General features: G+C 41.9%; 1 protein-coding gene across 8 annotated transcripts in view; it reads right to left on the bottom strand.

Annotated features, from left to right (window-relative positions):
- Positions 1-14,964, bottom strand: part of PPP2R2C (protein phosphatase 2 regulatory subunit Bgamma) — a 183,521-nt gene that overhangs the window by 29,172 nt on the left and 139,385 nt on the right. For all 8 annotated transcript variants that reach the window (XM_068277208.1, XM_068277188.1, XM_068277180.1 and 5 more), the window contains 3 exons: positions 14,596-14,761; positions 11,969-12,081; positions 8,655-8,832 (listed from right to left, as the gene is read on the bottom strand). In XM_068277208.1, coding sequence (XP_068133309.1) covers positions 8,655-8,832; positions 11,969-12,081; positions 14,596-14,761 — 457 coding nt within the window. The remainder of the gene's footprint in view (positions 1-8,654; positions 8,833-11,968; positions 12,082-14,595; positions 14,762-14,964) is intronic.

The raw sequence follows: 14,964 nt of genomic DNA, 5'->3' as shown, positions 1-14,964 counted from the left end.
ATGAGAAAGGATTTGATTTTGCCCTACTGAACCGAGTCTCATGTCCATGTTTACAGTGCATTATGGGATATAAAAGGAACAAGATCATCCCCACAAATCAGTTCAGTTCATCACAGCAGACAGTCCAAATGTAGCTTCCGACAGCTCTAGGATGCTATAAGAGACTATTTGAATGCGTGGCATTATTATAAAAAGCTGTTCGTTTTTGCTTTCGTGTGATTTCAGTTTTATAGATCTCCAGGGTAGTTTTGCATATAAATGATCATCTGCAGATAAAGACACAGGGAGGAAATGTAGCACAAATAATTAAAGCAGTGAGAATGATGGACATATAGCAGTTACTCATCAATTAGCTGCACTATACGGAAGCCTGGGGAATAGCTTTTACAAGTCATCACAGCCAGTCTCCAGTCAATCAAAGACGAGTAAGAATGAAAACCAGAAGCCCATTATAATTACTAGCTGCAATAAAAAAAGCTTCAAAAGGGACCCTTAAAATATCTTATTTATCAGCTATTCTGATACAACTTACGGCATTTTTCCCAAAAACATTTCAAAAAGGCGATATTTAGGAACTATTTTCTTTTCCTATAGCAAATGCAGATCAGGCATATTGTCAGAAACCAGTGATTTTTCCAAATGTGTCAAATGCCTATAATAGCTAGTTATTTGACATTCTGTGATGCTTGTCTGGGCTTACTTCTGCTAGGTATGATTGTGACTACACATCGTTTTCCCCAATCACAAAAGACAGTCATGTGACAATGTGAATAGAGGTACGAGGTTTCCGTGTGGGTGACTTGCTACCTGTCTTTATGACTTCTGTTTCCGTCCCATTCGGTGTAAATGGGTGGGACTCACAAGTGCACAGAGAAAGTATATCAGAATCAAGGCTGGATTTCTGGAAAGGCCACAGAGGTCTGGGCCTTGGGCGGCTGCAGCCTAAGGCGGCACCTGGACACAAAGGAGGGGTTACTACATTTGGAAGAGGAGGGTAAATACGGGGAGCCACACACAGGGAAGGAAACTGATGCTCAAGGAGCTGTTCATGAAAGAGTGGGGCTGCTGTACATGGATGATATACATGCAAGAGGGGGCTGCACATGGAATGGGAGGGGTGCTGCAGCACATGGAGGGGGAGCCACAACATACTTGACCTAGGCGCACAAAAAGTATAAATCCAGCCTTGAGCAGAACGCACAGAAAAAAGGTATGTGTTGTTACTAAAATAAACAACAAGTGTCAGTGCCAAGGCAGAAGGCGACCGCAGCCGAGAAGGACAATGTCCAAAAGTCCACACAAGCAATGAATATATAAAGTCAGCGCAGGTCTATAGTAATACAGATTTCGTCATTTTCTGGTATACAGGATCTTCGAACAAAAAGGTAAAGAGGCAAGGCTTACCAGATTCCAACAACCCACATTATAAGGTTGTAATAGTTTGATAGATGATCCGCGGAACTTTCAAATGGTGTTGTTTCACCAGCGATGTTGCACACCACAGATTCCTCCGGAATATAGCAGATATCCTGAGGTCGCAGAGACTCGCCAAAGAGGAGTCCAGTAGGATAGTGACATGAAAGAGATGTACGGCACATCTAAGTGTAAACCGTCTTTATTACATAACAAGTAAAAGAATTTAAAAACAAGGATAAAAGAAACTCACATACGGGGCCCGTGCACTGGGAACCCCGAAAAAGTAGCGCGCATAAAATGGTCAATAGAAGACCTCAAATAAAACGGTGCCGCCTGTTGGCTTCCCACAGGCGACAGGCGGCACCATTTAATTTGAGGTCTTCTATTGACCATTTTATGCGCACTACTTTTTCGGGGATCCCAGTGCACGGGCCCCGTATGTGAGTTTCTTTTATCCTTGTTTTTAAATTGTTTTACTTGTTATGTAATAAAGACGGTTTACACTTAGATGTGCCGTACATCTCTTTCATGTCACTATCCTACTGGACTCCTCTTTGGCGAGTCTCTGCGACCTCAGGATATCTAATATATTCCAGAGGAATTTGTGGTGTGCAACATCGCTGGTGAAACAACACCATTTGAAAGTGCTGCGGACCATCTATCAAACTTGTTTACAACCTTATAATGTGGGTTGTTGGAATCTGGTAAGCCTTGCTTCTTTACCTTTTTGTTCGAAGATCCTGTATACCAGAAAATGACGAAATCTGTATTACTATAGACCTGCGCTGACTTTATATATTCATTATGTGTTGTTACTGTGTGATTTTTAAAGCCCGTAATGTTGTAGCAGCAGCATATACCGTATATACTCGAATATAAGCAGACCTGAGTATAAGCCGACCCCCAACTTTTACCTTACAAAAACGGAAAAAAAATGTTTGACCCGAGTATAAGACGGGAGTTGCAAAAGCCACACCCACAACACCACTTACAGCCCTGGCCGGGCAGAATAAAAAGCAGCATCATTTTAGCAGATTGCAATAATAAGCCACAACATAGGCCTACAATAGAGATGGACATGCAAATAACTCTTGTTGCAAAGTTTAGGCTGGCATAAAGATAAATCAAGGAATGCAGAGCCATACCATCTAAAGTGTAACCGTCCGGCATAAAATTAAAAATCAATTCTTTATTTCTATCTGGTAAACAAGTAATAAGGATGCTAACCAGGTAATTCAATAGTTAAAAATTACTATTACTTTTCTTGTTGATAAATGATAATTCCCCAGTTTTCCTTACTCTTATTTGGTACGTTGCCGCACAAAGGAAGTTGCAGGGCATGCTGCGCTGTCTTTTTTTTTGCTTCTTTACTTACGTCTCAGACTTAACTAATGCAGCCTGATTGGCTAAAGCTTCTTTCCCTCCTGTTTTCCCCTCAAACACCTCTGTGCCTCTCTGATAGGCCAATATTTCTCCTGCAGAGACAATGCACTTTCTATTGCAGAGCTGGGTGGCAGTGCCTGAAGACTGGGAGCAGGGCAGGCAATGCATACAAAGGAAATGACATCAGGATTGACTTCAAGATAGTCACAGTTAACATGGGGAATGCTAAGAAGGATTTTCTCTTTTTTAAAATCAAAATCAAAATGTGGACAGTGCAATACATATGTTATGTAATAGAGCAAGTATTTATCTACTTATACAGTATATGTGTTTTTTTTTCTGAGATAGCATTGCTGACAGCTTCTCTTTAACCATCCATGACTAACCCCGATTGACAGTCCTAATCAATACTGACTTTCATTCCTTTCACCAGTAGTGCCAAATCCAAGCACCTGGGGGTGATATCTTAACAGTCAGTTCTGTACTTGATAGCCAAATGTTGCTGACCAACTTGATCCCTCTCTGCTGATAATCCCCTGGGCAGTACCATCAGCTTTGTTATATTCAACCACCAGTGCCCAGAACAACATAGCCACAGCAATATGCTTCAGTAAAGATAGTTCCACATAAAATGATACTCAGGCACTATCCAGCCTCATGGCCAGGTTAAGCTGTACTGTCTCCACCCATATAAATTCCACAACATACGGGTCTACATGTATCCCTTAGGTGGGGTTCAAACTTGATGGGAACTCACACTGTTTCTCCGAATGCAGAATCCTAACAACCCATGTTTATTGGTGAGCTCATTCACATCTTGGTTCCCGCATGTGGGGGAAAATACATTGCAGCATAAGGCTCACTCGGAACTTCAGAACACAATCATTGCTATTTTTGGTGATTATGCCGCAATCACGTTTTGCGATTCTCATTCGAGTGAATGAGAATTACAACGCAATCAGCGGGAAAATGCTATAGACAGCGTAATTGCGATTGGTGGCGTGTCTTGACACCCTAGGGAAAAAGGACACAGAGGCAACAGGAGCCCAAATGGTGCAGCTCGTTAATGTCTAATGGAAAATAATAGTGTAGTCAGAAAGGGCTACTCACAAAGGTGGGTTGCAGAAGGAGCAGCCAACCACTTGAGGCAGGTGGAGACAATGATCCAGACTCCACTTGGGTTGTCCCTGCGGGACTGGAAGCAGTCGCTCTATCGGGTAAAAAGCCCAACTGGGAATTACAGTGGCGTCCACCACCAGAAAGGGGGGTCTTTTCAAAACTTGGTGGGATGGTGGGGAGTGAAGCATCTTATAGGGTAAAGAGGCACCCAGGTTATGATAAAACTGGATTAAAAACAGAATAAAAGGAGATAAATGTGGAGTGTCTTACCTCAATGAAGACAGTCGAATGTGACAATAAGAATTTATTATGCACAGGCAACACGTTTCACGGGTCCAAGGCCGCTTCCTCAGACCAATACAAGTGCCAGTTTGCAGACTGACAGTAGTATTGAGCGCCTCTCTGTAGTGCCTGTGCTTAATAAATTCTTCTTGACACTTTCACAGTCGAAAAGGTAAGCCACCTCACATTCTTCTCATTTTATAACAACAAACAACATTTGTACAGCGCTTTTCTCCCGTAGGACTCAAAGCACATAAGCATGGCTCAGACCATCGTGGTACAGAGGGAGAATTTTATAAGTCCGGAAATGCCAGGCTAAACAGGTGGCTTTTCAGTCTGGATTTGAATAGCTCCAGGGATGGTTCTGTCTTTACTGGGTGTGGCAGGGAGTTCCAAAGAGTAGGGGCAGCATGACAGAAGGCTCTGTCTCCAGATTTTTTGAGGTGCACTCTGGGAGTGACCAAATTTACAGAACTTGCTGATCTGAGGTTGTGAGAGGTGTGGTGCAGCTTCAGCAAGTCCTTCATGTATCCAGGGCTCAGATTGTGCAGGGATTTGAATGTCAGCAGTCCAATCTTGAAGAGTATTCTCCATTCTACAGGTAGTCAGTGCAGTGAGCGAAGGATCGGTGTAATGTGACAGTGGCGAGGCTGGTTTGTTGATAATCTGGCAGCAGCATTCTGCACTAATTGCAGGCGACGCAGGTCCTTTTTGGGGAGGCCAGCATAAAGGGCATTGCAGTAGTCCAGCCGTGATGTGATGAAGGCGTGGACTAGGGTTGGAAGATCCTCTGGGGGAATCAGATGTTTAATCTTTGCAATGTTCTTCAGATGGAAGTAGGAAGATTTAACTACAGATGAAATTTGGTTTCTGAAACTCAATTCCCCATCGATTAGTACGCCAAGGCTGCGCACAAGGTTGGAGCTGTTTATGTCTGAATTCCCAATCCTGATTTGTGTTGCTTTAAGGTAGAGCTGTTTTGATGGCGAGCGCTGGCTTTGGACAAAAAGGACCTCAGTTTTGTCAGCATTAAGTTTCAACCAGTTATCATTCATCCATGCCTGTAGCTTAGCTAAGCAAGAGTTTATTTTTGGAGTATATTTTATTCTATTTTTAATCCAATTTTATACCCTGGGCACCTCTTTACCCTTTTAATGTGCTATATAGAAACTGTTCATAGTGGTTCTATGCCTTGTGCTGCTTTATTAGCTCTGTTGTTTGCCTTAATACAATACTTACATTGATGTCCTCAGATAAATTGCCTATTTGTATTGGCTGGTTAAAAATTTGACAATAAAGTTCTTGATAAAAAAAAGAAGACACCTTTTTGTCATTAATCCAATCTACCATTTATTCTACTATCAGTTAATCCATTCAGTGAGACAGTGTGTGACTTCAGAGGATTGCTCCATGAGAGTTTCTTGAGAGGAGGCCAAAATTAAACCGAACACCACTGATGGAAATGAGAAGCTTCTGTTGATTTCCTAATTAATCTAAGCCCATAGGAGTCCTAAAGTGAAGCAATCATTATTGAAATAGGATCCCGTGTTCCTAAAAGTACCGACCCTGGAAATAAATGACTATTGTGGGATGAATTTCTACCTTATGGCACTGATGCGGCATAATCTGGGATAGATGCTATCGCAGAGCCATTAGGATATACCCAAGTGAATGCAAAAATAATCAGCCCTCGAAGAATGAAGACTAAGCTTCAAATGACACAAAAATAATTGAATCTTCACATCTCAAGGCTCGTAGGAAGCTTGCCTCTGCCGGTAAGTATATTCCATCTTCTACCCGTAATCAGCACATTTACTAAATCTAGAGATGAGCTGTGCACAAATCAAACAACAAAGACACCCTCTCCTGCACAGAGCGCAATGCTAACACTATCAATAATACAACACAGAAACAGGCACGGCCAAGATGAAAACGGCCCAGGATTTTACATCCTGCTGGAGGCAGAAAGACATCATTACACGGCTACACCAATGGTCCTGTGTCACATGCAAGGATTTCCCAGGGATTTGTGGGGATTCAGTTACACTTTTAGTGGTAGAAAAATTAACCCCTTTGAAAGGGGAAAGAGAAATGTCCACTTATTAGCAAAATGTATTGAAAAAAAAAATGATGATAGTACGGGAAGAAAAGCCACAGTTGTTTCAGTCAAAAGGTCTAGACCAGTTAGCCTCTGCCACCGCTTACATTTAAGTGCATTTGCTGAGCTGATATATACAGGTTTACGTAAAGGATAAATGTACTGTAAAACCCTCGTTTTTTGCAATGCAAACAATGGAACATTTGCATCAGTCTGCATTGTACGCCTGTACATTTTGCCCAAAAATATATTGAGGCCGGTTTTACACTTCTAGATTGTGGTACGACCATCGCACCGCAGAAACCCGCCTACATATCACCCTGCACTACCGACAGGGTCATATATAGCGCCCCTCCCCCCCACTCAGTGATGTACTCCCTGCTGTGCAGGAAGTATGTCACTGGGATTCCTGTCGGTCTGTGCATGTGCGCCGTGGCGCACCGTGCTCCCATCGTTTACACTTACTGCCTCGCCCATTGACTCGCATTGCTGCATAATACGTGTAGTAGGCCGGAATGTGGCGGTTTGGTTACTTCCAGCACACCATGTTGTTCCGCTTTAAGTGTGCAAGTCTCCATAGACTTATGTTGCCCTTGCAGCAGGGATGCGGGGGGGGGGGGGGGATCTGGCCACAAGTGTAAAAGGGGCCTGAAACTACTCAGCTGGCTTAGTCATGTTGCTTCCTGCTGCTGGCATAGTGGGAGTTCCTCAAACAGTACAGAGCAGTTCACCCGACCCCACCCACCTCCTCCCACTGCTGAGAGAGGTTAATTCTTTGCAAGCAGCACTGCAGCATTATCTTAGATCCTACAATACAAAAAAAAAAAGAGTTCAACTTTTTTTGACTACCCTTTTATTACAACTTTGGGCGAAGGGTAGAAATGGTTGAAAAAAACCTTGAGATGAAGCTGCAATGCTGGGCAGGGTCTGTTTTGTGCACACAGGAAAAAAAATTACTGCTGCCCCCTCCTAGATACTTCCTGACTGCTTTGTGTATGCGATGGACAAATCACAGACTTGTTGTTTCTTCAGGCAGCAGTATTCACACACATACTGTATGCCTATACAAGGGTCAGAAACATCAGCCAGATACAGCTACTTCTATAGGTGCCATTGCACTGAATTTAGATACAGAATTAGATTTTGTACTAACGTCAACTATGCAGTTGTGAATGAAAAAAGCTGTAAACCATTAGTATAAACTTTGTCATTGTAATGTAGAAACGGGCACAACATTGTTCTCAAGAGTATGACTTACCTATGAATTACAATGAAATACTGGATCTCCATTAGAGATGATCAATAAGATATTTATTTCACTGCAATTTCTGCCAATTTTGATTGATCCAGTTACAAATGTCACACAATTTGCATGCAATCTGGAATATTTTGCATCTCATTGTCTATATGTAGTTTTTATGAACATTTATGAACATTTCATGTATCGCTACTGTTGTGCAGGTGAAAGATGAAGAATTAAAATATCTTACAGTCCATTTATTTCAGTAATTCAACTTGAAAGGTGAAACTAATACATGAAATAGACTCATTACATGCAAAGCAAGATATTTCAAGCCGTTATTTGTTGTATTTTTGATGATTATGGCTTACAGCTTATAGTACACACTGCTGCGCTTTTAAAATCGCATGCGTTTTTTAATCAGGAAAATCGTGAAGACCTGTACACACTGGTGGATTTCTCTATTTTCATGAGGGATTTGTGATTTTAAAAACGCAGCGCTAGCGCAGTAGTGTGTACAGGCTCTATGAGAACCCCAACATCTCAGACCATTACAATACTGTGAAAATGTCCAAAAGTCTAAGCTCAGTGTCAGACTATTATCAGCTATTTCATCCAAATACAACACCTGCAAAGGGTTCCTATTTCATATACAGAAAAGTCCCCGATATTCGCAACTCAGGCAACTGGAATGTAAACTAACAGGCATGCCTGAGGGGATGACTGGGACTTTGTTTTTGGAGTTTTCAGGGGGGTTTGCAGGCATTAAAATACTCACTGAGCCTTTAGCGACATCTTGTAGCCTTCCAGTAGCTCCTAGCGGCTTCTGTGAAGGGCCCCCCGCGGGTCAGCTCCTTTCCGTCCAGTTGCTCAAGCAGCCGGCAAGCATGTCCGGCTTCAGGTGATTCCCACCGGTGCCGGATACTGGGGACTTTGTTGTATTAGTTTCACCTTTTCTGCTGAATTACTAAAATAAATAAACTCTTGCACAATATTCTTTTTGAGTTTCACCTGTAGTGCTCTGACTGTTGTTCTACAGCTATACATATTTGTGTCCCTAGTGCTGTCGTTGTCTTTGTAATATGCGTATTTATCTTCTGCTATGAAAAAGGATACTGAAGCTGCGGTCGGTGATGGCGAGGTGCCACAGATTGATCCTGAGATCATCTGCTGACATGTAGGTTTCACAGTCGCTGTTGACAGAGATGGAGTTGACATGATACGTGTGACCGTTGGAGAATATCCTCCTAGGAGTAACTTCCACCATTAAGTCCATGGGCTTTATGACAGGTACCTGCAAATACAATCAAATAGTGAAGAGGTGACACACAAAGGGCTTTGCTATTTAAAGCATGTATTGAGAAGCGGAGCAACACTACATGTTACGAACCATCACGGTTCTTCATCAGGTGTATAATGCACCAAACATCACAACCTCCATTTACAGTATAATAGTTCAGACCAAACCCCTTAATTAGGGTGCGTGGTAGGCACTAGCTAGACATGGGCCACTCCTCACTGTTCATCAGTCCACAGAACACTACCACAAAAGTTTTGGAATAGTGTTCTGTGGACTGATGAAACAAAATTAGAACTGTTTGGGCCCATGGATCAACGCTATGTTTGGAGGAGGAAGAACAAGGCCTATGACGAAAAGAACACCTTGCCTACTGTGAAGCATGGCGGGGGGTCAATCATGCTTTGGGGCTGTTTTGCTTCTGCAGGTACAGGGAAGCTTCAGTGTGTGTGCAAGGTACCATGAATTCTCCTCAGTACCAGGAGATATTGGAAGAAAATGTGATGCAGTCCGTCACAAACCTGAGGCTTGGGAGACGTTGGACCTTTCAACAGGACAATGATCCCAAGCACACCTCCAAGTCCACTAGAGCAGTGTTTCTCAACATTTTATTGGTATGTAACGCTTTTTAAAACACTGTACTCAACAAGTACCCCCTGGCATAGTAAACATGATCACAAGTACCCTTTGACAAAAATATATTTAATTGTAGTACATGATAATTGCTTCTAAACAATTTCCAAGCATTTACTATTGCTTTTGATTAGCTAAAATATTAATTTGGTGTTGTTTAAATAATATTTATAATTTTCTAAAACTCTAAATGTGTTATTTTTGAGTAAGTATATCAAGACCGAGTACCCCCTGGAACCATCAAAAGTACCCCCTGGGGTACGCATACCACATGTTGAGAACCTAGGCACTAGAGCATGGTTGTAATTTAAAGGCTAGAACATTTTGGAGTGGCCATCGCAGTCACCAGACTTAAATCTGATTGAGAACCTCTGGTGGGACTTAAAGAAAGCAGTTGCAGCGCGCAAGCCTAAGAATGTGACTGAACTGGAGGCTTTTGCCCATGAAGAAAGGGCTAAGATACCCGTAGATCGCTGCAAGACACTTGTGTCAAGCTATGCTGCACGTTTAAAAGCTGTTATAACTGAAAAAGGATGTTGTACTACCAATGAATGTCACTTGGGGGCTGAATACAACTGATAATGATGTGAGCACAGAAAAGACATTTGTGGTTATTGCATTATACATTTTATATTACATTTTTCTGACTTACAAGTGCCTCTCTCAATTTAATTGTAAACAAGATGACTGAAATGATCAAAATCAATTTCAAACTGGCCAAAACACTCAATTTCAGTGGGGGTTGAATAATTTTGAACACAACTGTATATACCATGGCATCATACTGTCACAGTTTCTAAAAACACACTCTGTCATTTAAGCTATGAAACAAAGCAGAAATAATGACCCTTTGAACTTTCCTGCAGTTAAACCTGATCTCAAGCTGGCTCTCACTGTTTCTTGGCTGTTGAAAGTGGACCTGAACTCTTGCACAGGATAGAAGGAAAACATAGAGAAATGCACTCTCTATGTATTTAGAGAGTTTAGGCTGTTTAATTCCCCCTCATTTGTGTCTAATCACAAGTTGTAATTTGATCTCTCCCCTGTGTCACATGACTGCCTATGGCAGATAAGGCCATTTGAAAGCACAGGCTGTAAACAATATGTCTGCTTCCATAAATCAGGAAGTAGAAACAGTGCAGATTTAGTTTAGGATTTGTATCAGCTGTAACAAAGAAATGTTTTTGTTTAAAGTTCCTTATGCTGTTGTGTATCTTTAAGACCACAGAGGACGTTCTGAGTTTAGGTCCGCTTTAAGTGCTTCAGTTTCCACGACTATATTTGACCCAAATAAATAAGGATAGATAACTACAGAAGTTTTTTTTTAACACTTCCTGTACTGGAAGACAATATGAGACTCTTTTCTTTACTACTTATATTTTGTTTCTTAGCTGTACTACGCATAACATTCATTATATCATACGTTTATTTTTGGTGCAGGTTTGCATTAACCAGCATGTTCATGACTCACATGTCCCAACTCTTGCATACATCACCTTGCTGGGCTATGTAGCTCTGCGGTTTTTCAGTACTCAGTAGACATAGGCCTTGATTCATCATTGTCTTTGAGATAACTTTTTCCAGTTCGTTAAATTAATTAATTTGAAATTTATCGATTTCTAGTTGTATTCATCAAGGTTTTTCCGCATTCGGTAACGTGTCGATAACAATGCGGTAACCATTCGGTAACGTGTCGATATTTACATTTTACAGCGGTAATTTCACACAAGGCCATAAGATTCCTGTAGAATTGTGGGTAAAAAGGCAGTCCTTTGAACACCACGTAGCAACATTCTGAATAGGGCTTAACACCTGGACCAGGATTCTGGAAGTAGCTTGGGACAATCCCACAATTTCGCCAGCTACGGCTTGATAGGAGCCTTTTCTGAAAAAATATAGTGCAGCTAGCAATTTAGTTAACCCTGGCACTGCCTGTGTTCTCTTACAAGAAGATTCAAGAGAAATGCAGATGTCCTGGTATAGCAAATAAATCCATTCTCTTGCAAATTGATATGGTTCTAGACCTTATTCTTGCCCTTCTGCGCCTTTGAATCACTCTCAGCTGACACATAACCACTTCAAATGGCTCCATCTTCTCTGTCAGCAATGATCTGACAGGAATAATGACAGAGCAGTGAAGGAGGTAACTAATCCTAAATTTAATGCTAAACCACACCCACTTTCATTTTCATGAATTGCACTTTCCTCCGTTTTATCGCATCATTACCAAATGATTACCGAATGCTCGCTAACAGCTCTAGATAACTGATGAATCCTGAAATCAACTTATCGAGTTCGGTATTTTACCGAGCTGTCGGTAATTGATTCGATAAGTCTTGATGAATCGAGGCCATAGTCCCAAAAAAGACCTGTACCCAAAGTGCCCATATCCACACCTCACATGAGGCCTGCTGATCTTCCAAACACCTTGCTTAAACCCATGATATCGGACTCAAGCAAATCTCCACCCAGCAATCCTGGGCCCGGGCTTTCTCTTTACCTGTAATGAGGTCACCGTGCACAGATCCTTCATTCTCCCTTCTTCATCTTTCAAGTTGTAGCCCTCAGGCCTTTTATCACGTTCACTAATTTTCCATAGCTTGATTGTTTTATCTGGAAATGATCAAAACATCAACATTACATTAAAATCCTAACCTTCAGTAAGGCAGGTGGAGACTAATATATATTGTTTTTTAGCCGATCAGCAACTTCAATAGAATTATCTCGTTTGAGGCAAATGCACTGCTTTTGACCTCAGTCGGCAGATCTCATGCTGTAAACTCTTAGAATGCTTTGATCTCTCTCTACTAGCAGAAAGTATAGAAACTGAAAGTAAAAGTCCTCTGTTATTTTCTCACATTGCCCCCTAGTGACAAGTGGCCATAAATACACATTACAGCAGTACTAATTAGAAACAGGGAAATGTAACAAATAAGAAATAAAAAAGTGCTAACATAAATTGGCCAGGAGCACTTTCAAGCCTCCAAATAAATTGGCTGCTAAATGGTTAATTAGATCAATATGTACAGTATGAAACTTCATCATTAGAAAACTTGGCATTTTTTGCATATAGCTATTATTCTATAAGCAGGAATGCACAGTTACACTTTGTTTACTACATACATGTATTCCCTGTGTTTTCTACATAGGAGCACAGACCAACTGTACTATAAAACCCAATTAAATCCAAAACGGAACATAACAAATTCTAATAGTAATCAGTTTGGTTAGTAAATATGCAGCGTATACAGTATATGCAAAGTGATGTACAGGGTATCTTTTCCATGTGCTAAATATGCATGTTACTGCACTACAGCTTGTTTCCCCACAGCGAGCAATCAGGTGAGGTCATGTGACTCTCAAAGGCGGAAGAAAAATGGATGTCTGACTAACTTTCCCAGCAGCATACATCCAAAAACGGCAGCGAGAAATCTGAGCGCAGGGTGAAGTCAAAAACAGCTCACCCTGCTCCTGCAAAAGTCCCGGGGGCGTTAATCACTATTCCCTCCTCCAGGCCGTCATGGATTTAGTGGAAAGATGCATTTTCGGCTGCCAGCTATAGCTGGTGACCAAATTGCACAGTTTTTCTAGTCATTTGGGCTCCATCTTTTGCCGGCGCTCAAATTGTCCTCTGAGCGCCACTAAAGCTGTACTTCACATTACAGCCTATGGCGGCACTCAGATATCTGGCACCCTTTTTGTCTGCCTCACTTCCAGCATCGGTGTTTTAAAATAGAATCTGTGTACACATAAGGTGGTGGTGAGCAATAGCAAGACCCCAATCTGCTAAGAGAAATGTAGCCAGGTAAAATGGTTGAAGCTTGTTCACTATTTGTAAGATTCTTGACCCACCCTAGTTTGGGTTTTTTCTCACTGTCCGTATTTTTTTTTTACGTTTTTTTTCAAATAAAGAAGTTTGAAGGAAAAAAGAAATGTAGGCAGGTAAGAGAGGCGTAAAGCTGGACTGGAACGCAGCCTCCTGTAAAGAGATTGGGGAAGCATAAGGCCGGCTTCAGACTGTAAATTGGCGGCAAAAACAAGTCTTCTTGGATTATCGTGTTAGTATGCAGTAATCTCCTCCTGGCCAGGATCCAAACAGGAAGTGATGCTTTTGCCAAATGGAAGTGCGCAGAAGCGTACTGTAAAATACTCTTCAGCCCTGCAACGTCGTAGCATCAACATTTTGGCAAACCCTGCGTTACCATACTTACATGACTTCCAGTCCGGCGCAAATCGCCGCAGGTTGCCACGCAGTAATGTAGGTATGTCCTTAAGGGCCCATTTAGCAGTGTCCAAATATACCTCTTACATGTCCTCCTATTAGTAAAATAATCCTAAAATACCACCCAAAACATAATGTCCACTCTGAAAGTGCATTTCTCCTCTCGTTTGCTAAAACCTCCTCCCTCCGCGCCTGCATTTAGGACTTCTTTCAAGCCTCTTCTCTCCTTTCCACATTCCATTCAGCACTTACCATCCCTCAAGATCTTCAATCAAAAACGTACTACTTCAGGTGAGCATACAACCTGACCTAGGACATGTCATTCAGTTACTAAACTAGATTGGTCTCATTCTATACTACCCAGACTGGGAACCACAGCTTGCCAGCTACCCTTATGCTGAGCTCATCCTTCAAGCTTTTCAAGTGTGCCTGAGCAGTAGAGCGGACGTGATCGGGCTCGGCCATTTCCGCCAGAGCCCATTGAAAATCCACTACTGTGCCAACGCAGAAGGTACATTTTTACATGGCTGCTGTTCAGGTGCTGCCAGCGATGGATCCCACAGGGTGAAGAGGATGGGTACAGCCTCATTAAGACCCAGAAGCTTCCCCCTCCTGAGGTAAGTACCCTCAGGGACTGATTTTGTTTTACAGATTCTCTTTAAGCTTGGGCCTGCGCAGTACTAAGAACAAATATATACAGTGTGGCGTGGAAAAATAAAATAAAACACCATACTGTGCAAATGTAAACAGTCCAAAAGATGTTAGCTGAAACTGCCATAAAATCAGTGTAGTTTCTCTGTAACCCCCCCGCCTGTGTGGAACGGCATGCAGTGCTTGTTAGCATACTAACAGACATTATTTTCCATTCCTCTCAGCACAGAGAGGCAGATGATCTGCCATCCTACCATTTGTTGACAGAAGGGCGTGGGCTGCATTCTGCTGAGGGAGCCATTTAATCTTGTTAATTTTTTCTTCTATTTCCAAGCTCTTCAAATAATCAAATTCAGGCTCGTGGCTCTGGAACGTGCTGTATACGTTGTACTCTCCCTGGCTGCATTGTCCATTCTTACACTGCAGAAGAGAGAAAAGACAGAGCAATGAGTTACTAATTATCAGGCTCTTCTGACCATGCGTGGGCCTATATTCAAATGCCACACCTCTTATATTTACATACAGCAAGAAGACGTATGCAATTCTGTAGAAAAGTTTACACTTGTAATAGCGGCAGCTAGTCACATGATCAAAACCAAGGCGGGAAGAACCACTGTCATTTT

This window comes from Hyperolius riggenbachi, chromosome 1, assembly GCF_040937935.1.
Source record: "Hyperolius riggenbachi isolate aHypRig1 chromosome 1, aHypRig1.pri, whole genome shotgun sequence".
NCBI lineage: Eukaryota > Metazoa > Chordata > Amphibia > Anura > Hyperoliidae > Hyperolius > Hyperolius riggenbachi.
This window is presented reverse-complemented; position numbering and strand designations above follow the sequence as displayed.